Raw genomic sequence first — 24115 nt, forward strand, 5'->3', positions numbered from 1 at the left:
ATATATTTTAATGATAAATTTTAAATCTGCAACAGACATGATTCTGCATACTCAAGGTGATCCTGATGGGACAATTGTTTCATTGATCATTTTAAATGCAGAGTTTATAAATTATTATTGATTAAAAGGTACTTGGGGGGTAATAGGGATAAGGATTTATATCACTGATCAGCAATGATGTTGTGATAATGGTAGAAGACATCCTCAACTTTAATTTCAATTTTAAACAAATAGGTTTTTTTTAAATCCAGAAAAAAATAGGTCTAATGTGAATAAGCGGACATTTGAGGATCAGAACTAAAGGCTTGGCTCAGGGCTCAATCCCTGATGTATGTAATTTTTTTACCAACCAAAGCCTATCGAATATTGAAAGACCTAGATAGAGTGGATGTGGAGAGGATGTTTCCTGTAGTGGGGGAGTCTAGGACCAGAGGACACAGATAGAGTGGATGTGGAGAGGATGTTTCCTATAGTGGGGGAGTCTAGGACCAGAGGGCACAGATAGAGTGGATGTGGAGAGGATGTTTCCTGTAGTGGGGGAGTCTAGGACCAGAGGACACAGATAGAGTGGATGTGGAGAGGATGTTTCCTATAGTGGGGGAGTCTAGGACCAGAGGACACAGATAGAGTGGATGTGGAGAGGATGTTTCCTGTAGTGGGGGAGTCTAGGACCAGAGGACACAGATAGAGTGGATGTGGAGAGGATGCTTCCTATAGTGGGGGAGTCTAGGACCAGAGGGCACAGATAGAGTGGATGTGGAGAGGATGTTTCCTATAGTGGGGGAGTCTAGGACCAGAGGACACAGATAGAGTGGATGTGGAGAGGATGCTTCCTATAGTGGGGGAGTCTAGGACCAGAGGACACAGATAGAGTGTGTGTGGAGAGGATGTTTCCTATAGTGGGGGAGTCTAGGACCAGAGGACACAGATAGAGTGGATGTGGAGAGGATGTGTCATATAGTGGGGGGGGGGGGAGAGTCCAGGACCAGAGGGCACAGCCTCAGAATAGAGGAACATCCATGTCGAACAGAGATGAGGAGGAATTTCTTTAGCCAGAGTGTGGTGAATCTGTGGGATTGTGTTGTCACAGCTGGCTGTGCAGGCCAAGTCATTGGGGATATTTAAAGCAGAGATTGATAAGTTTTTAAATAACCAGAGCATTAAAAGTTTCGGGGAGAAGACAGGAAAATGGGGTTGAGAACGATAATAAATCAGCCATGATGGAATGGTGGAACAGACTCAATGGGACAAATGGCCTACACCTGCTCCTATGCTGACGGTTTTATAATTCAAAACTGATGCATCTGATGAGGGAGCTATTGACCTTTTGGTCAAAATCATTTCCATCAGTGGAACTTAAGCATCTCAGACGATACAGTGGGAAATTACATTTTCCAGCTCAATAGTCCTGCACCTCTGGATACAGATTTGCATAATTAAATATTAAAAGGTGCTGAGGTTGACAATATTTTGTGTGGTATTATCCAGTCTTCTGTTGCTTTCTGTTAACTTACAACAGTGGAAGAGCCAGAGCAGAGGTGTCAAATACCAAAAGACATAGCGTTAAAGTGACAGGGAAAAGTTTAAAGGAGATGGGTGAGTTTTTTTTTAAAAAACACAGAGAATGTGCTAGTAAATTAACGTAATATTGTCTCTTGCACTGAGGTACAGTCAGAGTCTTGCATAGCATCCATACGGATCACATCATCGAGGGGGTACAAACAGCAATAAGAGTGAAGAATAAAGTACAGTGCAGGCAGACAATAATGTGTAAGGTCAAAATGAAGTAGGTTGTGAGGTCAAGAGTCCATCTTATTTTACTATTGAATTGTCCAACTGACTTATAACAGCCGGTAGAAGCTGTCCATGAGCCTTGTGATCCATGCTTTTGGGTTGCCTAGAGTAATAGTGCAGGCAGATAACAGAGCAGTGCTCAAGAGGCATTTAAAAATCAGCCTCCCCTCCTTGAATTCTGTCTACAATAAAGCAGTAAAGCAACCTACATAATCAAAGACCCTGCCTACCTCAAACATTCTCTCTTCTCCTCTCTCGCATCAGGCAGAAGATACAAAAGCCTGAAGGCACATTTCACCAGACTCAAGGACAGCTTCTCTCTCACTGTTATCAGACTCTGTACAATAAGATAGACCCTTAACCACAATCTACCCCAATAGGACCTTACACTTTATCATTTACCTGCATTGAACTCTTTCAGCAGCATTTACTCTTTATTCTGCATTGTTATTGTTTTACCTTCCTCTGCATCTGTGCAGTGATCTGATCTGTACGAACAATCTGTGGTGAGCTTGTCGCTGTATCTTGGTACATGACAATAATAAACGAAATTCCAATACTCAGACACATATCAAACAGCGAGTGGTGGGACACAGATCATCTCAGGTCAGTACCATGGTCAGCTCAGACATGATGGACTGAAGGGCCTTTTCCAGTGCTGTACTGTTGCATGTTCAATGTTCCAATGGATAAAACAAAGTCAAATCATTTATGGGCTCTTAAACATGAGCAATCCTGCAGATGCTGGAAATCCAGAGTAGCACACACAAGATGTAGGAGGAACTCAGCAGGTGAGCCAGCATCAACGAAAATCAACAAACAATGGATGTTTCAAGCTGAGGGCTTTCATCAGGATCCCCTCCTCAGTGGCCTTCCTCCTTCCCGTTCTCCCATGGTCCACTCTCCACTCCGATGATTTCTCCTTCTTCTCCAGCCCTTTACCTTTCCCAGCCACCTGGCTTCACCCGTCACCTTCTAGTTATCCTCCTTCCCCTCCGCTACCTTCATATTCTGGCATCTTCTCCCTCCCTGTCCAGTCTCTCTCCATTGCTGCTGCTTTCCTTCAGCATGTTGTGTTTGTGGGCTCTTGCAATGCACACGTTGGCTGCCCCAACATCGCACTGAAGCGATGGCTTGTCTTTGGCAGAAAGGTTTATGGGAAAGTAAACACACTGCGAATGAACAACGCAGGGTCACGGTAGCCAGTGCCACCACAATGACCTGGGTTTGATCCTAACCTTGTCTGTCTACACACTCTCTGTGACGTCTGTAATCTATATCTTTCAATCGACACACTGAAATCATGGAGTCACTGACTCATACAGCACAGAAACAAGCCCTTTGACCCAACTTCGTGCCAACCAGGTTGCCCATCTGTGCCTGTGTTTGGCCCGGACCCCTTTAAATCATTTCCTATCCAGGTACTTGCACCTGCCTTTAGCAGCTCCGACCACATACTCAAAACTGTGTGGAAAGAGTTGCCCCTTGTTTCCCTTTTAAATCCCTCCCCTCTCTATGACCTCTTGTTCTGGACTGCCCTATGCTGGGGGAGAAAGAGATCTGTCTATTCACTTTATCTATGACCCCCTCATGATTTTATAAACCTTGATAATGTTGCCCCTCTCCTTCAGGAGAATAAATTCCCAGCCTCTCCTTATAAAGAGCATCACCCATCCTTGCATAACACACAGAGGGCTGGAGGAACTCGGCAGGTCAGGCAGCGTCTATGGAGAGGATAAACAGACGACATTTCAGGCAGAGACTCTTCATCAGGATTTCTTGATCCGATGGCTGAGATCTCTTAAAGCTTAGTGATGTCATCAGATGATGTCAGAGAGTTTTGCCTGATGCAATATTATTCCCAAATCTTGTCTAACGGAGCCACAGTCTCAAGTTCAAGTTCATTCTCATTCAGCCATATACATATACAGAGAAGCAAAGCAAAATTCCTCTGGGACCAAGGTGCAAAGCACTTCCACTACCGCATGGACAAGAGTGCTTGATCAATGCAGGCATGGTTTGAAATTGGAAATGGCTATAAATTTGCAGTTAACACCACAATGGATCAGAAAATATCAGGGCATCACAGTGGTCTCGTGGCTAGTAGAACGCTATTCAGCACCAGTGATTAGGGTTCAATTCCAGCCACTGTTTGTAAGGAGTTTGTAAATTCTCCCCATGACTGCCTGGGTTTCTTCCAGGTGCTCCAGTTTTCTCCCATATTTCAAAGGCGTAAAGGTTAGAGTCAGATGCTGCCTGATCTGCTGAGTTCCTGCAGCACTTTGTGTGTGTTGCTCTGAATTTCCAGCATCTTTTGTGTTTAGGTTTAGTCTCCTTCTTCGGTTGTCCATTGATTTTCGATGATGACTGAGGCCTGGGCAGGGTTGTATGGAAGACTGGCAGTTGCCCATGTTGCAAGTCTCCCCTCTCCACGCCACCAATGTTGTCCAAGGGAAGAGCATTAGTACCCATACAGCTTGGCACCGGTGTCGTCGCAGAGCAATGTGTGGTTAAGTGCCTTGCTCAAGGACACACATGCAGCCTCAGCCAAGGCTCGAACTAGCGACCTTCAGGTCACTGGACCTACACCTTAACCACTTGGCCACCTGCCAAAGTTTAGTAGGTTGTGGACGTACTATGCTGGTGTCAGAAGCATGAGGACGCTTACGGACTGCCCCCAAGCACATCCACAGACAGTATGAGCTGTTGATGCAGATGACACATTTCACTGTACATTTCAGTGTTCTTGTGACACATGAAATGAACCTTTTTCAGTAGGTTTTAAGATGGCAATGAGGCAGTGAGGTAGATCTGCTAATTGAGTGGTGTCGCAGCAACAACCTCACATTGAATATCAGCAAGACCAAAGAACTGATTGCGGGCTTCGGGAAAGGGGAAGTTGGGAGATCACACACCAGTTGTCAACAATTCAGGAACAGCTTCTTTTTCTTTTTTAAATGAAGGCAAAGCTCAGTAAGTTTACTTTTATTTACCTTGCTCAAAATGCAAAAGTGTACGTTTGCACACCTAGCATCTAGTGCATTTCTTATACCTAACAGCAATTGGAAGTTATCATTTCAGCTTGAAATCATACAGTCTGTGGCCACTTTATTGGGTAAAGTCCATGGACACTATTTTTCCTTATTTTGCCCTATTTATTTTTAAATTTATAGTTATTTTATGTCCTTGCACTGACCAGCTGCTGCAAAACAACAAATTTCATGTCATATAAGCCAATGATAGATGTCATATAAACATTGCAAAATACAGTGAAATATGCCATTGTGTCAAATACAATACAGTGCAAATCTCTTAGGCGCAGACATATAGCTAGAGTTCCTAAATGGCCAGGGAGCACAAGACTTTTGCACAGTACTGCAGTAACTTTATGTATTGCTCTGTACTGCTGCTGCAAAAGCGACAAATATTAATTCATGACATGTGAGTGATGATAAACCTGACTCTGATATGGGTCTCTATCGTGGATGGAGAGTGGGAGGGGGGCAGGGAGAGGGGAGAGAGCAGGAAGCACCAGAGAGACATTCTGTAATGATCAATAAACCATTTGTTTGGAATCAAATGACTTTACCTGGTGTCTCAGGGCTGGCGTTGTCTGCTCCCATGCCACCCCCACCCTTGGCACTCCTCCGCCACCTGTCCAACACCCCTCCCACGGCAACACACTCTTACTATTCCCATTATCCTTCGCTCCATTAGTTTTACAAATTCATTCTCCCCTCCACATTGACAAATACAGTACTAGCTAAACGTATGTGCCTAAGACTCTTGCACAGTACTGCTCAATCAGGGAAGATTGTGCGCATGTCACCACATTTCTGTTGCCAATGTGAACTCAGAAACCCTAACCATACACCTCAGGGATGTGGGATTTGAAGTTCCAGCATCTAGGAATGTTGGAGCACCAAGAGGAAGCCCACACTGTCACAGGGAGAAAGTACAAATTCTTTACAGACAACCCTGATTTTACAGCTGGCTACTTACTGTGCCACCAATAAGAAACCTGGTTCTGAGTAGTGACAAGCAGCTAAATGACCATCCCTCCTTCAAGCCCCTCTCCGGTCGCACAGTAGGAGGTGCCATTATCCGCCAGCTCGGACATGGTGGCTGGAATGTCGGGTGTGTGCTTTGGACACTTATTGTAACAGTGAGAGAAACTGCTCAAATGACAGGGCAACTTCCTACTGTCTCATTCTGATCACAACACTGGCATTCCTAGATGCTGGAGCTTCAAATCCCAACTGGAAGGTGGATGGGAGGGTGCAATACAATCCAGTACAATGTGGCAACTGATGGTTTTCCTGGATTACTGTGCAATCACCTGATACTGGTTGATTTTCCACAGTGCAGCCGAGACACACAATTGTGGCTCAGTCACAGAAATCTGCAGCACATTACAGGCCCTTCAGCCCACAATGTTGTGCTGACCGTGTAACCTACTCTAGAGACTGCCTAGAATTTCCCTAGGGCATAGTCCTCTATTTTTCTAAGCTCCATGTACCTATCTAAGAGGCTCTTAAAAGACTCTCTGCAAGAAGTTCTACAGGAACCAAGCTGGTAGGGTGGAGCTGCCTGGGCAAACATCGAAGTGAATATTTAAACGGCTTCAACGGCTTCATTCTTCAACGGCTTAGCTACATGGCCTAGAACGATGAGTACTCACTCCACATGAAGGGTCTCAGGCTGAAAAGTCAACTGTTTATCCCTCTTCATAGTTCCTCCAGCGTTCTGAGTGTGGGACTCTGGATTTGCAGCATCTGCAGAATCTCATGTCTACTCAAGGAAAGAACTATGTGCTGGCTAAATCTTTTTTTAATAGGGCAGCATGGTAATGTAGCAATTAGCACCGGTGAATGAAAGACGGGGTTCAATTCCTGCTGTTGTCTGGAAGGAGTTTGTACGGTCTCCCCGCAAAGCAAGGGTTTCCTCCCACATTCCGAAAGATGTACAGGTCAGTAAGTTGTGGGCACAATAGACAATAGACAATAGGTGCAGAAGTAGACCATTCGGCCCCTCGAGTCTGCACCGCCATTCTGAGATCATGGCTGATCATTCACTATCAATACCCAGTCCCTGCCTTGTCCCCATATCCCTTGATTCCCCTATCCATCAGATATCTATCTAGCTCCTTCTTGAAAGCATCCAGAGAATTGGCCTCCACCGTCTTCCGAGGCAGTGCATTCCACACCTCCACAACTCTCTGGGAGAAGAAGCTCTTCCTCAACTCTGTTTTAAATAACTGACCTCTTATTCTCAATCCATGCCCTCTGGTACTGGACTCTCCCAACATCTGGAACATATTTCCTGCCTCAATCCTATCAAATCCTTTAATTATCTTAAACGTTTCAATCAGATCCCCTCTCAATCTCCTCAATTCCAGTGGAAGCATTGCGCCACTTGCAGGCTGCCCCAGGCACAACCTTGGTTTGTGTTGGTTGTTAATGTAAACGTCACACTTCACTGTCTGCTTTGAAGTGCGTGTGACAAACAAAGCTAATCTCACCTTTATATCAGGCTCCATAAGGATGTCCTACCCAGAGTGTTGGGGGGGGGGGGAGAAGGGAGGCTGGGGATTTACTCCCACTACCTATTAAATCTTCCCAATGGTGCATCTTGAATAGCTTCTGACAACCAAGTCCAGCTCCTGGCCTTCACGTGTGACTGAGTTACTAAGCCCAGTGAACTGTTTCTACCAACAGGAAAAGGGGCAAAAGCAGGCCACTGGTGCCTTAAAACCAGTTGCTCTGGGCAGATGGAGCTCTGCAGCTGTGGTTGGCAACTCATCCAGGAGAAGGAAAACTCTGATCTCAAACCTCTGTTACCTTGGGGCTATACCCACTCATGGGTAAGGCTCTGGGGTAAACCCCCAGGAAAAATCCAGAGCTGGGGTCCCTAAAGGCAGTCCTACGAAGACTCCAACGCTGACCGGCAACTCCTAGTGCCAAACTGCATCAGTCTCTGCAGTTCCTTTGGATCCGTCTGCAGCGTGGAGTGGGGGAGCCTGCTGAATGGGCAACAGTTTGCTCTCCATATCGCACTGTCATGGATTTTATATCTGCTTTATGACAGCTAGAACGCAATATCCGTAGCTGGAAAGCTGCAGCTATATGCATAGAAGCTCGAGGAACTCAATAGGTCAGCCAGCATCTGCAGAAGGTGAGGGACAGTCAATGGTTCACATGGGGACTCGTCATCAGGACTGAAAGAGAAGGGAGGTAGTCATATGAAAAGGTGGGAGGAGGGCATGGAACAAGAGATGGCTGCTGATAGGTGGATCCAGTCAAGAGGGATATGATAGGTGGGTGAAGGGAACGAGAGGGAGAAGCTGAGGTGGCGATAGGTGGTAGTGACAAAAGACTGAAGAAGATGGAAACTGATAGGACAGGACAATGGCCCATGGAATTGGGGGGGGGGGGGAGAAACATGAGGGAGGAATGTGCAGACATACAGATGAAGAGGGCAGGGGAGGAGAGAAAGAGAAGGGATGGTGGGGCAATTGAGATAAGGGAAAATGAGAGAGAGAGGGGAGAGGTTACAGCAAGTTAGAGAAATGGTTGTTGCTGACATCAAGTTGGAGGCTACGGAGGCAGAATATGAGATGATGTCCCCCTCATCTGTGTCTGGCCTCACTGGCACTGGAGGGGGCTGTGGACAGGTATGTCAGTGTAGGAATGGGATGCAGAATTAACGTGGTTATTGACTGGGAGATCCTAACTGGACTGGCAGATGGAGCAAAGCTTGATAAAGCAGTCTCCTAGTCTCTGTTGGCTCTCTCCAATACAGTGGAGACTGCACCAGGAGCACTGAACAGTTACTGACACATCATCTCACCCTTTCTGTATTGAGTGTACTTTGACAAAGAGCTGCAGAAAGTTGGGTTCATGTTAATATTTGCCAGAATACATATTAATAGCATTTAGTTATAATACAACTGTTCAAAAAAATCCATGATTTTTATCAAATGAGTGATCATTTCTACGTACTCGTGATGTATAGTTTATATATGAGATCTGACATGTGGGACTGGCACTTCAGCTGAATGTACCCTGGACTACAGCACAGGCCCTTCAGCCCACAACTTTCTGCTGACCGGTTAATCTACTCCAAGATCATTTTAACCCTTCCCACCCCGTAGCCCTCCATTCTTCTTTCTTCCATGTGCCTATCTAAGAGTCTTTTAAATATCCCTAATGAATCTCAGTATTATTTAGTACAATTTGTTTCCTTTGGCACATCTATAGTTTGTCAGGCTTTATGTAAGAGTTTTAAAATAAATTTTATTGCATTTCTTTATTTTTCTGCAAATGCCTGCAAGAAAATGAATCTCAAGGTAGTGTATGGTAACACTGGTACTTCGATGTTGGATCTGCATCTACCAGCACCCTGGACAGTGCATTGTTCACACCCACCCCCACCACTGTGTAAAAAGCACCTACCTCTGACCCCATATGTTCCTCCAATCACTTTCAATTTATGTCCCTTCGTATTAGCCATTGCATTCCTAGGGAGACGTCTCTGACTGTCCACTCGATCTCTGCCTCTTATCATCTGCTACACTTCTATCAAGTCAGCTCTCATCCTCATTCACTCCACAGAGGAAATCTCTGGCCCACTCAACCTTTCCTCATGAGACATGCTCTCTAATCCAAGCAGCATCCTCTGAATCCTCTCTAAAGCTCCACATCCTTCCTCTAAATGGGGGACCAGAACTGAAACAAGCTAAATACTTTGTTAACTACTCCGTTTCTGGCAAATGATCATCACACGCATTAGCCTGCAACTGCCCTTTGGACTTGGAGGCAATCTGATGTGGTACAGTGGCAGGCCCGCCAGCCAGACCGTGCTGGACCCCAGGTTCGATCGATTTAAGCACCGGGCTGAATCGGAAAGGTCGGACACAAGCCGAATCGAGGTGGTGGGGTCCAGGCCCCAGACTGTATCGAAGAACTGAACCCGACATTTCGGCGATTGTTTGTGTGCCGGGCTGCACTAGAAAAGTCAGGTGTCGGGGCCGGAGGTGAGGGTCGGCCCAGTTCAGCTCACTACTCCGTGCTGAACACGTGGGCTTCAGCTCAGAACGCTATTTGCTTGAGTTTATTGTTTGCATGATTGTTTTTTCTTACTCTCTGCACATCAGGTCTTTGTTTTTGTTGGGTTTCTTTGTTCTGTGGCTGCCTTGGATCTCAAGGATGTATAATGTATACATACTTAGATAATTAATGTATTTGAACCCTTTGGAATCCCTGTATTAGAATAAATATCCAACATCAAGCCATGGTAACTTTGAATTAGTGGGAGTGATTCACAAAGGTATCAACTGCTGGTGGATTTCTCTGTATGTCTTGGTCAGGGCCACCCATGGATGTTGCATCTCCACTGTCTATGTGATACCCAAGCCAGGGCAGTACAATGCGGAGAGCAAGCTGTTGCCCATGTAGCAGGCTCCCTTTTCCATGCATCTGATGAATCCAACAGAGCGGCAGAAACCGATACAGCTTGGCACCAGAGGCATCACAGGAGATGCCAGTCGGTGCTGAACCTAATGTAGGACTGCCTTAGGGAGTCCGGGCCCGGATTCTTCCTTTAGGATTTACTCCCAAAGCCTTCCCCATGAGCGAGTAGAGCTCAAGGCAGCGGAGGTTTGAGATCAGAGTTTTCCTTCTCCCCGATGAGCTGCCAACCACGGCCAATGAGCCCCATCTGTCTAATGCAACAGTAACCCACCTTTGCCTATTTTATCATTAAAATGGTTCTGCTGGGCTTAGTAACTAAGCCCTACATGGAGGCCAGGCGTTGGACTTGGCTATTTGAGATTTACTTAAAAGGTAGTGGGAGCTTATCCCCATTACCACCCCTGGCTATAACAACCTTAGGATACCTCTGTATCACTATGCTTCAAATAAAGCAGGAGAGATGCTTGTTAAAAGAAGCCTTGAGGTAGTAACTGGTCCAAGGTTACTGCAGATGAATCATCAATTAGCTGACTCTTTGCTCAAATACCACACTGGTTTTAATCCGGTCAGCTGTAATGCGTCACCAAGCTCACACTCATTTGGGCTGGGAACAACCAGGTTTAAACAGGCAAGTGATTGAAGCAAAGGACAAGGTTTCAAGGAAGAGAACAGCGACTTCCAACTGGTGAGAAACTGGAGAGCAACATTGAGATATGGCAATGGGACCTCAGCGAGGTAATCTGTATCTCAAATCTTCCCACTTTTACTTCCTACTGGATATCATTCCAGCAACATCTGATCTGTCATGTCCATCGTTGCTGTGCAAGTTAATAGGATGGTTTAAAAGGTGCTTAATATGTTGGCCTTCATTAGTCAAGGCATTGAGTACAATATCTGCAAGGTAATGTTGTAGTTCTATAAGACTGTGGTTAGACCTCACTACGCTCAGCTCAGGTATACTGAGTTTCCTCATTATAGGAATGATGTGGAACCCCTGGAGAGGGTGCAGAGGAGATTTATCACCTATTGCAGCTAATTTTTTTCTGAGCAGAGATGATGACCTTACCTTTTCCCCATGTTGGGTTCCATCTGTTAGGTTTCTGCACGTTCACCTAGTAAAGAGCAAGGAGGGAGGACTTTCCCCACTTACAGGAGCTCAGGAATAGTTTCCCATGAAAAATGACAGTGCACATTACTGCAGGGAGAACAGGGGTGAATTTCAACCTGATGGCACAAGTTCTGTCTAGGTAGACTCCAACCTGATGCCATGAACATCAATTTCTCCAACTTCGGATAATTTTATTTCCTCGTCCCCCTTCCCTCTTCTTCAGTTTCTCAATCTGGCACCACTCTTACTTCTTCTCCTCACCTGCCCATCACCTCCTCCTTTTCCTTCTCCATGGTCCACTCTCCTCTCCGATAAGATTCCTTCTCCAGCCACGTTACACTTCCCACCTATCACCTCCCAGCTTCTTATTTCATCCTGCTTCCCCATCCACCTGGCTTCACCAATCTCATTCCACCTTGTCCTCCTTCCTCTTTTCCACCTTCTTATTCTGGCATCTTTCCCCTTCCTCTCCAGTCCTGATGAAGGGTCTCGGCCTAAAATGTTGACTGTTTATTCATGTCTATAGATGCTGCCTGACCTGCTGAGTTGCCCCAGCATTTTTCGTGTATTGCCTGGTTTTCCAGTATCTGTAAGATCTCTTGTACTTGTGAATTTCTTCAGCCAGAGAGAGAGTGGCGAGTCTGTGGAATTCGTTACCACAGACGGCTGTGGAGGCAAAGTCATTGTGTACACTTAGGCAGAGGTTATTAGGTTCTTAATTGACAAGGGTCTTGAGAGATAAGGGGAGAAGATTGGATTAAAGAGCTGGAAAAACATGACTGAATGGTGGAATAGACTTGATGGGCTGAATGGCCTTAATCATCTCCTATATCCGATGAACCCCATCTCTAACCCAGCAACAAGTGAAACACTTTCCATTGTTCAGCAGTACTGAGTGAATATGCACTTTGGTATCAACTTGTATTCCAAGTTCAAGTTCTTTGTTCAACCATACACATCTATACAGCCAAATGAAACAATGTTCCTTGGACCAAGGTGCACAACACAGTGCATATAACTCACATAAAACACAAAGTACTATTGCCACAAATAAACTAATAAGGTGCATCCAAGTTAACAAGTGAACAGTATAACCCTACCGGTGAGACCCATGTAGTGGCAGGGAATGCAACAGTCTTACGGCCGAGGGATGAAGCTGTTGCCCCTCCTAACAGTTCTCTTTCTACTGTTATAGTACCTCCTGCCCGATGGGAGGGGACACCTACACATTCAGTTCCACAGAGGTCATTCTAACACTAGTAGGCACAGTCTCAGTCTGTGCAGGGACTCCGAGATAAATATCTACAACCCCCCCCCCCCCCCCCCCCACCCAACAGTAGCATTACTCAGATCAGAGTCACTCACAGAAGTTGGACTGATTTCCTCCTGGGCCGGTCCGAACAGAACTCCCGAGGATGAGAGGAAGGCAGAACAGACTGGCTAGAAAATTGAAAAAGAAGCAAGAATGACGACCCGTGCAAAGGGAAAGGTCTCATAGCAAAGCGAAGTGCTGCCGACAGTGGAAATCCCAGGGCAGCAAGAGGAGGCATCACTCAGCAGAGAAGGCAGCACGTTGAGTTTGGCACACAAAATTCCGGAGGAACTCAGCATGTTTTGGGCTGAGACTCTTCATCAGGACAAGAAAGGAAGAGGGAGGAAGCCAGAAAAAGAAAATGGGGGAAGCAGGAGTAGAAGCTAGCAGGTGATAGGTGAGACCAGGTGAGGGGGAAGGTGGGTGGGTGGGGGAGAGGGGGGATGAAGTGAGACACTGGGAGGTGATAGGTGAGACCAGGTGAGGGGGAAGGTGGGTGGGTGGAGGAGAGGGGGGATGAAGTGAGACACTGGGAGGTTATAGGTGAGAACAGGTGAGGGGGAAGGTGGGTGGGTGGAGGAGAGGGGGGATGAAGTGAGACACTGGGAGGTTATAGGTGAGACCAGGTGAGGGGTAAGGTGGGTGGGTGGGGGAGAGGGGGGATGAAGTGAGACACTGGGAGGTGATAGGTGAGACCAGGTGAGGGGGAAGGTGGGTGGGTGGAGGACAGAGATGAGGTAAGGCACTGGGTAAAGGGCTGAAAAAGGAATCTGATAGGAGAGGACACTGAGCCTTAGGAGAAAAGAAAGGAGGAGGGGCACCAGAGCGAGGAGCTGGGCAGGTGAGGAGAGGAGAAGGGGTGAGAGAGGAACCAGAATAGGGAAAAAGAGAAGATGTGAGGTGAGCAGAGGAGAGTGATTACTAGCAGTTAAAGAAATCAATGTCCTTGCCATCAGGTTGGGGGCTACCCAGACAGAATATGAGGTATTGCTGCTCCTCTAACCCATGTTTGATTTCATTGTGGCAATAGAGAAGGCTTATATCTCTATGGGAATGGGAAGCCAAATTGAAATGGGTGGCCATCAGGAGATCCTACTGCTGCTCCTCCAGCATTCTGTGTGTGTTGGAAATCATAAACAACATGTGTCGTTGACAGAGTTGAGGGTGGGAAATTGTTGACAAGTTTGATGTGGAAGTGCACCAGGGCTCTCAACCAGGAGTCCATGGACCCCCTCGGTTAATAGTCAGAGTCCATGGCATGAAAAGGGTTGGGAGCCCTTGTGTAAATCGTTAGGATGATGTATTGGTAAATGGTCAACTATTAACATCCAGGGCAAAACTCTTCAATGTAAACATGAAGAAGGCATGGCAACAGCTCTACTTCATTAGGAGTTTGAGGAGATTTATTATGTCAACAAGACTCCCTTACAAGTTCCTGTAGATGGGCAGCATCCTGGTGGTTGTATCACAGCCTGGGATGGAGGCTCCAATGCCAGCAATTACAAGAGGTTGTAGACTCCGCCAACTCCATCATGGGCACTAGCTCCCCAATAGAGGTTACAGAGGTTTGTACAACACTCCCCACCTTTGAGGACATCTTCAAGAGGCAGTGCCTCAAAAAAAAGCTTTATCTGTCACTGAGGACCCTAACCATCCAGGATTTGCTCTCTTCTCAAAGCTACCATCAGGGAGGAGGTGCAGGAGCCTGAAACCCCACACTCAATGATTCAGAAACAGCTTCTTCCCCTCTGCCAGATTTCTGAACCATCACTGTTTCATGATTCCATTATTCTGCACTATCTAGTTATTTATAGAATTTTTATCTCGCTGCTTTGCACTGCTGCTGCAAAACCACAAATTTCACATTGTGTAACTCCGTGATAATAAATCTGGTTCTGAAAGACTTGGGCTTTGGTGCTTCCTGTATAAGCTCATTCAAGTTCCATCCCCACAGAACACATGAAAGCACAGACTTCACCTTTAAACTCCCGCATCCCACTATGCGTTGGCAGAAAGAGTTTGGCAGTAATTGCAGGAGCAATGCAACTTGTGTGCGACTTTTCTCATGACGAGAGACATTATGTAATCCCATTCATATAATTAAGGCTTGGAAGGGCTCCTACTGTAATTGGTAGGCATTTATTAAACTCGTAACAAAAGACCCAAGTCTCAAGCTCCCTCAGACTACTCCACAGCCCATGAAGTACTTTGTGATCCTGATGTATTGTTATGACATGAAATTCTTGGTAAGCCAGAGATGTTCAGCAAGATCCCCACACCCTAATGCCAAGTGGGGATACATGTTGACCAGGCCAAAGGAAAGTCCACCCTCTCCCAGGGACCTGGTACCACAAGGTGCTCTGTATTTATCCAAGTCATCAAGAGCATGGAAGTACAGCACAGTACACACTCAGTCCACAATGCTGTATGGACCTTCTATGTACACTAAGATCAATCTAATCATTCCCACCCTCATAGCTTTCATTAATCTGCCTATCTCAGCTTCTCTTAAATGTCCTCGATGTATCTGCCTCTAACACCACCCGGCAGTGCATTCTGTGCACCAACCACTTTGTGTAAAAACCTACCTCTGACATTCCGCACCACCCCCCACCCCACATACTTTGCTCCCAGCAGTTTAAAATTACGCTCCCTAGTATTAGCCATTTCTGCCCTGGGAAAAAGTCTCTGACTGTCTACTCTATCTATGTCTCTTATCACCCAGCATCCTGGTAAATTTTATCTGCAAACTCTCTAAAGCTTCCCCATCCTTCCTATAATGAGGCGACCAGACCTTAACACAATATCCCAGGTATGGTCCAACCTGACTTTTATAGAGCTGCAGTATTTCATTGTGGTTCCTGAATTCAATTCCCTGACTAAGGCAGGCCAACACCTTCTTAACAACACTATCGATCCAAGCAACACACACAAAATGCTGGAGGAACTCAGCAGGCCAGGCAGCATCTGTGGGAAAAAGTACAGTTGATGTTTCAGGCTGACCTGCTGAAGGGTTTCGGCCCAAAATCTCGACTGTACTTTTCTTCCCCCATAGATGCAGCTTGGCCTGCCGAGTTCCTCCAGCATTTTGTATGAGTTGCTCAGATTTCCAGCACCTGCAGATTTGCTCTTGTTTGCAACTTGTGCAAGAACTTTGATGGATCAATGGACTGGACCCCAGGATCCCACAACTCCTCCACGCTAAGAATCCTGTCATTAACCCTGTATTCTGCCTCCAAGTTCGACCTTCCCAAGTGAAACTCTTCACACTTCTCCAGATTGAACTCCATTTGCCACTTGTCAGCCCAGCTCTGCATCGTGCCAATGTCCTGTAATAACCCACGACAATCTTCTACACTTATCCACAGCATCATCAACCTTTCTATCATCTGCAAATTTAGTAACCCACCCTTCCACTTTCTCTTGTGTCATTTATGTACTAAAAGAAAAATCACAAAGAGTAGGGGTCCTAGAATTGATCCCAGTGGCAATCAACCTCCAGGCAGAAAATGGCCCATCTACTACCACCCTCTGCCTTCTGTGGGCAAACAGATTTTGAATACACAATTAGAATTGGGTTTAATATCACCAGCATATATAGTGAAATTTGTTAACTTTGTGCCAGCGGTACAATGCAATAATGATAATATAGAGAAAAAAGACTGTGAATAACAGTATATGAAATAATTAAATTAAGTATGTAGTGAAAAAATAGAAATGAAAAGTAGTGAGGTAGTGTTCACTGGTTCAACGTTCATTCAGAAATCAGAGGGGCAGAAGCTGTTCCTGGCTTGTTGAGTGGGCACCTGTGGGCTTCAGTACCTCATTTCTGATGGTAACAATGAGAAGAGGGCATGTGCTGGGTGGCGGGAGGACTGAATGATGGACACCACCTTTCTGGGGCATCACTCCCTGAAGATGCCCTGGAGCTGACTAATTTTACAACTTTCTGCAGTTTACTTCGATCCTGTGCAGTAGCCTCCCCCACCCCACATACTAGACGGTGATGCAGCCAGTCAGAATGCTCTCCATGGTACACCTGTAGACAAGTATCCCTGCATCCTGTCCCTACCAACTTCCTGAATGACTTACCATAGAGAAGCTTATCAACCATCTTACTAAAATTCATATGCACCACAAACACTGCTCTACCTTCATCAAAGGTCAGAGTAAATTATTGATGTATATACAACCCTGACATTCATTTCCTTACAGCTAAACTCAATAAATCTATAGAATAATAACCATAACAAAATCAATGAAAGACCGCACCAACCAGAGTGCAGAAGACAACAAACTGTGCAAATACCAAAAGAAAGAAACAATAATAATAAATAACTAAGCAATAAATATTGAGAACGTGAGATGAAGAGTCCTTGAAAGTGGGACCATTGGTTGTGGGAACATTTTAGTGATGGGGCAAGTGAAGTTGAGTGAGATTTTACCCTTTGGTTCAAAAGCCTGATGGTTGAGGGGTAATAACTGTTCCCGAACCTGGTGGTGTGGGTCCTGAACCACCTTCTTGATGACAGCAGCGAGAAGAGAGCCTGACCTGGGTGGTGAGGGTCCCTGATAATGGATGCTACTTTTCTGCGACAATGTCCCATGCAGATGTGTTCATTAGTGGGGAGGGCTTTACCTGTGATGGATTGGTATCAGTCAATTTGTTTTGTCACTTCCTCAAAGAATTCAATCAGGCTTGTGTAGGGGAGAGTTCTGCGGAGAGGTTGGTCTGTTCTTACTGGAGTGGAAGGGGTTAAGACGGCAGAAAAAGACAAAAATGGAGTTTATTGTCATCTAGACAAGTACAGGTGTAGTGAGAAACTTACTTACAGCACATCACAGGCACAGAGTATGTTTTTCACAAGAAAAACATCAACATAAATTATGCACAATTTTAAAAGAAACAACATAATTAGAGCAAGAAAACATTTTAGTGCCAAGTGATCAAAGTGTTCAGAGTGTTGCTGGCCTGAAGTAATGATTAGCGTTGTGCTGGTTGGTTCAAAAACCAAATGTGTGAAGCAAATAGCTGTTCTTGAACTTGGTGGGGAGGGACATCAGTATATAAAATTGTGAGGAGCACAGACAGGGGAGTCTGTTCAAAATGTTACCTGCATCAGAAGTAGATGGAACTAAAAGACACAGGGAAAGAGGAAATTTCCAGTCCTGTGAAGGGCTCGGCTTGAAATGGAAATTCCCCTCCATAGATGCTGTCTAACTTGCTGAGTTTCTTTAGCATTATGAGTGTGTGTTGTTCTGGGGCTGGGGTTCCCAGCCTCCCCCTTGTTTAACGGTATTGATCCATGGCATAAAAAAGGTTGGGAATCCCTGTTCTAGAGTAAAGAGGAAGAGATTTGGAGGGATTCTGAAATGGGAGCTTCTTCACCCAGAGAATGGCAGGTTCCGAGTGGAAGTACCTACAGAACACTTGTGTGATGAAGTTGTTGAAGCAGAGTTACTGGTAGCATGAAGACATCCACATCATCATGGCAGAGACAGCTATGGACCAGGATCTGGGTTATGGGGTTAATACAGAGGGGTGCCACCCAGTGGCTATACACAAGTTGGGCTGAATGATCTGTTTACATGCAGTACAATGCTATGATTCTACAAGGCCCTTCAGACCATTTAGTCTGTACAACCATCAACCACCCATTTACTCCAATCCATTTTACCCTCCCCACACATTCAGAATCACATTAATTATCACTTTCTTATACGATGAGAAACTTGTTATTTTGCAGTGGCAGTACAGTGCCAAGTCATAAAAATAACAAAATTATAAAATTAATAAACAATGCAATAAAAAGGAATTATGAGGTCATTGTCGCGAGTTCATGGACCGTTCAGAAATTTATTTCTTCATTGGAGGTAGAATGTGGAACAGGCCCTTCCAGTCGCACCACCCAGCAACCGCCAACAACCCCGATTTAACCCTAACCTAATCCTGAGTCAATTTACCATGACCAATTCACCTACCTGGTACGTCTTCGTACTGTGGGAGGAAGTGAGGGGCCTGGAGAAAACCCTTGTGGCCACTTGGGAAGACGTGCAGGGACTTCTCGCAGAGGATGCCGGGATTGAATTCCAAACTCTAATGTCAAGCTCACTGCTACGTTACCGTGGTGCCCCGTTGATATGGGGTGGTTACAACATGTGTGTATCCGGACCCAGCGGGATTATTATTAATTGAGGGTGAAAGCCAATGGCGAAGGGCAAGAAGCAGCTCCTGAATTGTTGAGTGTGTGTCTTCAGGGTCACGTGCCTCCTCCCTGATGGTAGTAATGAGAAGAGAGCACGCCCTGGATGGCGAGGGCCATTAGTGATGGATGCACCATTCTTGGAGGTGCCCTCCTCCCAGATTCTACCATTCACCTGCATCTGGAAGCAACTGATACTCACCAATTTACCTACCAACCCTCAATTCTGTGAGGAGTTTGAACATTCTCCCCGTGACCGTGTACGTTTCCTCCAGATGCTCCAGTTTCCTCCCACAGTCCAAAGACTTACAAAGCAGGTTAATTCATCACATGTGTGTAATTGGGCAGCACAGGCTCATTGGACTGGAAGGGCCTGTCATCATCATTATGTGCCGCATCATATTAGTGGGTGATCATGGGCTTTGACCATGATTGTTCTTGGCAAACTTTTTCTACAGAAGTTGTTGGCCATTGTCTTCTTCGAGACAATGTCTTTACAAGACGGGTGGCCCCAGCCATTATCAATACTCTCCAGAGATTGCCTGCCTGGCGTCAATGGAAACATAACCAGGACTTGTGATCTGCACCAGCTGCTCATACAACCATCCACCACCTGCTCCCATAGCTTCATGTGACCCTGATCGGGGGCTAAGCAGGAGCTACACCTTGGCCAAGGGTGACCTGCAGACTAGGAGAGGGAAGGAGGGCCTTACACTTCCTCTGATTGAGACACATCTCCGCCCCGCCACCCAGTGTTACATCTTTAAATGAAAAATAAATAATACAAATCTTTGGGATGTGGGAGGGTAACCAAACACTTGAGTGAAACCTCACAGTCACAGGGAGAACTTGCGGGCTTCACACAGGCAGTACTTTACCAGGGTTCAGGGTTGAACCTGGGATCTCAGGCACTGACAGGCACCTCAACCCAAATGCTGAGGCTTCATAAGACATTGGTCAGACCACACTTGGAGTATTGTGAGCAGTTTTGGGTCCCTTGTCTAAGAAAGGATGTGCTGGCATTGGAGAGGGTCCAGAGGAGGTTCAGGAGAACGGTTCCAGGAATGAAAGAGTTAACATAAGAGCAGCATTTGATGGCTTTGGCCTGTACTTGCTGTAGTTTAGAAGAATGAGGGGCATCTCAATGAAACCTATCGAATATTAGAGTAGATGTAGAGAGGATGTTTCTTACAGTGGGCGAGTCTAGGACCAGAGGGCACGTCCATTTAGAACGGAGATGAGGAGGAATTTCTTTAGCCAGAAGATGTGAATCTGTGGAATTAATTGCCACAGACGGCTGCGGAGGTCAAGTAATGGATATATTTAAAGCGGAGGTTGCTAGGTTCTCGATTAGTCAGAGCGTCAAAGGTTACGGGGAGAAGGCAGGAGAATGGGGTTGCGAGGGTTAATAAATCAGCCATGATGGAATGGCGGAACAGACTCGATGGCCCGAATGGCCGGGAATTCTGCTCCTATATCTTACGGACTTAATAATGGACCTGGATAAATAAATCAGTTCTGTGGATTCTCTGATTAATATCCCCCAGAGATGTCTGAACGCTATTCACTGTCTGAGTTCATCCTTCACGCCCCTTTAAAGCACCGTCGATTTATTTCGGAGAAGTGGCAACTGATATTTTATTAAAGAGACTTCTTGGGTTGACTTGGGAACTTTTGACCATTTTTGAGCGCAAGAGCTTATATTTTAAAAGCATTCTGTAAATACAGTGAAGGAATAACGTGAGCAGCAACTAACGATACCCGAGCCGCACAAGGCATGATAACAGTTGATCTGGGTCAGGGTGAAATAAATTCCTTTAAAACCCGCGCAAAAGCAAAGACGGTCGCTGGCGAGTGACCCTCGATACTTCAGCGCCCAATGAAACCGAGAAGCCCCCCGTGACAAAAACAATGATAATGAAGGGAGGGGGATTTGACAATGTGATTGAAGAGACAATTCACGATGCGAACACCTCGCATTCTGCGGCCGGGATTAATCCGGACCCCCAAAACGTCAACAATTCCCCCCACCCACCAACCAAGGCCACTGAGTTCCTCCGGCACATTAATTGTCGCCGAACACAACCCGGATTCACTACAATCTAACACCTCAAAATAGGCGCATTTGAGAAACCAGGAGGAAAATATAAAACCGTTTCACAAAGAAATACAAAATAAAAACAATTAAAACCACAAATAATGGCTGTTTTTGAAATCGCTGTTCACGAGTTAACACCTACAGAGAAGAAAGGTCTGCTGTGACATTGGGAATGAATTCCGAGCTCAGGGCGGGGTGAAGTTTGCAGAGGATTATTTTTTTTTTGGCTAATTAATCTCGAAAAAGAGGGTTATTTTTTTCGTGCCTTACCTGAGTATAGGTAACTGATAATCTCCATGCGCCGGTTTTCAATCCATTAAGCAGCATATGCCGGCTAAATAACTATTTCGATGAATGTTCCTTCGTCTCAGCTCCTCCCTGATGGTGGGTGACTCAGTTGCAAGAGATCGGGGGGGAGTTTTGTCTTTGAAGATGAGAGGGCCCTGCTAGCCCTCCGATAGCCGGCCGGAACAAACTGCCATCGCAATCTCTCTGTGCGTCTCGCTGTCAAAAGATTCCCCGCCGCCGCCGCTGCTAGAGCACGGATATCCTTGATCTCCAACACAACTGTACGCCCTATCTGATCATCCCCCTCCCACTCCCTCTCCCCCCCTCTCTCTCGCGTAAGATAAAAACAATGAATTACTTCCAAGAGGCAGCTGCGCCACTCTGCAAAACTAATAACGGCACATCCGAGCGAGCGTGGGGTGGGTCCTGCTCGCCCTCATCTAACGTGCGCTTCGGAAGGGACCCTGGCAGGATTTAATGGAGCCACGTTTAAAATATCTCCATGTGACTTTATTATCTGAATGCTCGGTGACATGTAATCGACTTGCTAACTTCCCGATTTTAAAGGGCCACCCTTACCCCGCTCAAGAATTGAAATCGCTTAAAAGACTGGAAAAGCATTAATTAAAAGAATGAAATTGAAGGTTAGACGAATGTCATTAAACAAAGAAAGCATGGTCGGCACTGTTAAAATCACAGCTCAGGGAGACAGGCCCATCGGCCCATCTAGTCTATGCCCAAATATTATTCTTCCCAGACCCATCCAATGGCATCTGGATCTTAGCCCCCCCACACCCCTCCCATCCATTACTTATCTAAACTTCCCTTTCAATGTTGAGTCCACCACTCCTACTGACAATTTGTTCCACAGACACCACCCTCCGAGTGAAAAAGTTACCCTCACTTCTCACCTTTCACCCTTAATCCATGGCCTCTAGATCTATTCTCACCCAATCTCAGTGGAAAAGCCTGCTTGCATTTACCCTATCTGTACCCCTCATAATCTTGTATGCCTCTATCAAATCTCCCCTCGTTCCCCCATGCTGCAGGGCAGGAGTTTCCAACCAGGGCTCCATGTACCTCTTGGTTGATGGTAGGGGTCCATAGCGTACAAAAGGCTTGGAGCCTTTGGTCCAGGGAATAAAGTCCTAACCTATTCAACCTTTTCCTATAGCTCTGGTCCTCGTCCTGGTATTATCCTTGTAAACTTTCTCTGTACTCTTTCAATCTTATTGACATCTTTCCTGTAGGTGGGTGACCAGAAGAGATGGGCTTTATCAGTCTTTGTTAATGTTTTTCAGAAATTCTATTGTATTTCTTTATTTTCTGGTAAATGCCTTCATGAAAATGAATTTCAGGGTGGCATACGGTGACATATATATACTTCGATAATAATTTTATTTTGAACTTAGAAAACCTTCGAGCATTTTCGTTTACTTGCAAAAATACTAAGTATTGAACGATAAACCAAAGCCATTAACCAGTTCTACAGCAGTTGGAATCATAGGATCTCACAGCAGAGAAACGGGCCCTTTGGCTGTCCAGTCCATTGTGAGCAAGCATTAGTCACGTCTGATCACGTCTGACCCGTGCTCATCTAAAACTTCCCTATCCACGTGGTGTTGGCTAATTGCCTATTTTTAAAGAGGTAAAGGGCTTCATAGCCACTCAAGAATTTTCTGAAGTCATAGAGAAACAAAGCCCCTTCGGCCCTTCTGATTCGTGCTGACTAAGATGCCTGACAAAGTCAGCCCCATTTGCCCTCATCTGGCCCCTATTCGCATGGAGCAGCTAAAGGGTTTTATAAAAGGATAAAGGACTTCATAGACAATCATTTTCTGAAGTGATAGACAAACAGTAGCATTCTTTTTGGCCCATTGAGACGATGCTGGGCACCTACACAGTTCTATATTTTATTCTTCCCACTTCCCCGCTGTTGGAATTCAAACACAGCAAGATCCCACAAACAACTGCATTCTTTGCTCATTACGTGCCTTGTAGCATGATGTGGGTGACCATGGCAAATTTTTCTACAGATGCGCTTTGCAATTTCCTTCTTCTGGACAGCGCCTTTACAAGACGGGTGACCCCAGCCATTATCGATACTCTTCAGAGATTGTCTGCCTGGCATCGCATAACCAGGGCTTGTGATATATGCCAGCTGCTCCCATGACTTCATGTGACCCTGATTGGAGCGAGAGGATAAGCAGATATTACACCTTGCCCAAAAGTGACCTGCAGGCCAGCAGAAGGAAAGAATGCCTTACACCACCCTTGATAGAGATGTATCTCTGTTCCCCCCCCCCAACACAAAACTACACAGTAGTGATCAGCAGATCATAAATACAGCTGGTGAAGGGTTTTGGCCCAAAACATTGACTCTTTATTCTTTTCCACAGAGGCTGCCTGACCCGCTGAGTTCCTCCAGCATTTTGAATGTGTTACTGTGGTGACCAGACTATCTTTTGCTTTACTGATTCTGACTTGAGGAAGTCTGGCTCTCAAGTTGAGGATGCTTTCCAAGGTAATACAGGGAGCTTTGACATAGGGCAGGGCGTGGGCACAGTGCTGGCTTTGAGAATAAGAGGTCAGTTATTTAAAACAGAGTTGAGGAAGAGCTTCTTCTCCCAGAGAGTTGTGGAGGTGTGGAATGCACTGCCTCGGAAGACGGTGGAGGCCAATTCTCTGGATGCTTTCAAGAAGGAGCTGGATAGATATCTGACGGATAGGGGAATCAAGGGATATGGGGACAAGGCAGGAACCGGGTATTGATAGTGAATGATCAGTCATGATCTCAGAATGGCGGTGCAGACTCGAGGGGCCAAATGGTCTACTTCTGCA

General features: G+C 45.8%; 1 protein-coding gene across 2 annotated transcripts in view; it reads right to left on the minus strand.

Annotated features, from left to right (window-relative positions):
- Positions 1 to 21583, minus strand: part of bean1 (brain expressed, associated with NEDD4, 1) — a 97367-nt gene extending 75784 nt beyond the window's left edge. The window contains exons 1-2 of one of the 2 annotated variants that reach the window (XM_059992417.1): positions 21257 to 21583; positions 12739 to 12813 (exon numbers count right to left, since the gene is read on the minus strand). In XM_059992417.1, the coding sequence (XP_059848400.1) occupies positions 12739 to 12813; positions 21257 to 21284 (103 nt within the window). In that variant the 5' untranslated portion in view covers positions 21285 to 21583. The remainder of the gene's footprint in view (positions 1 to 12738; positions 12814 to 21256) is intronic. The other variant, XM_059992418.1, reaches the window with a different exon arrangement.
- Positions 21584 to 24115: the final 2532 nt, after the last annotated feature.

The sequence above is a fragment of the Hypanus sabinus genome, chromosome 17 (assembly GCF_030144855.1).
Source record: "Hypanus sabinus isolate sHypSab1 chromosome 17, sHypSab1.hap1, whole genome shotgun sequence".
NCBI classification, from domain to species: domain Eukaryota; kingdom Metazoa; phylum Chordata; class Chondrichthyes; order Myliobatiformes; family Dasyatidae; genus Hypanus; species Hypanus sabinus.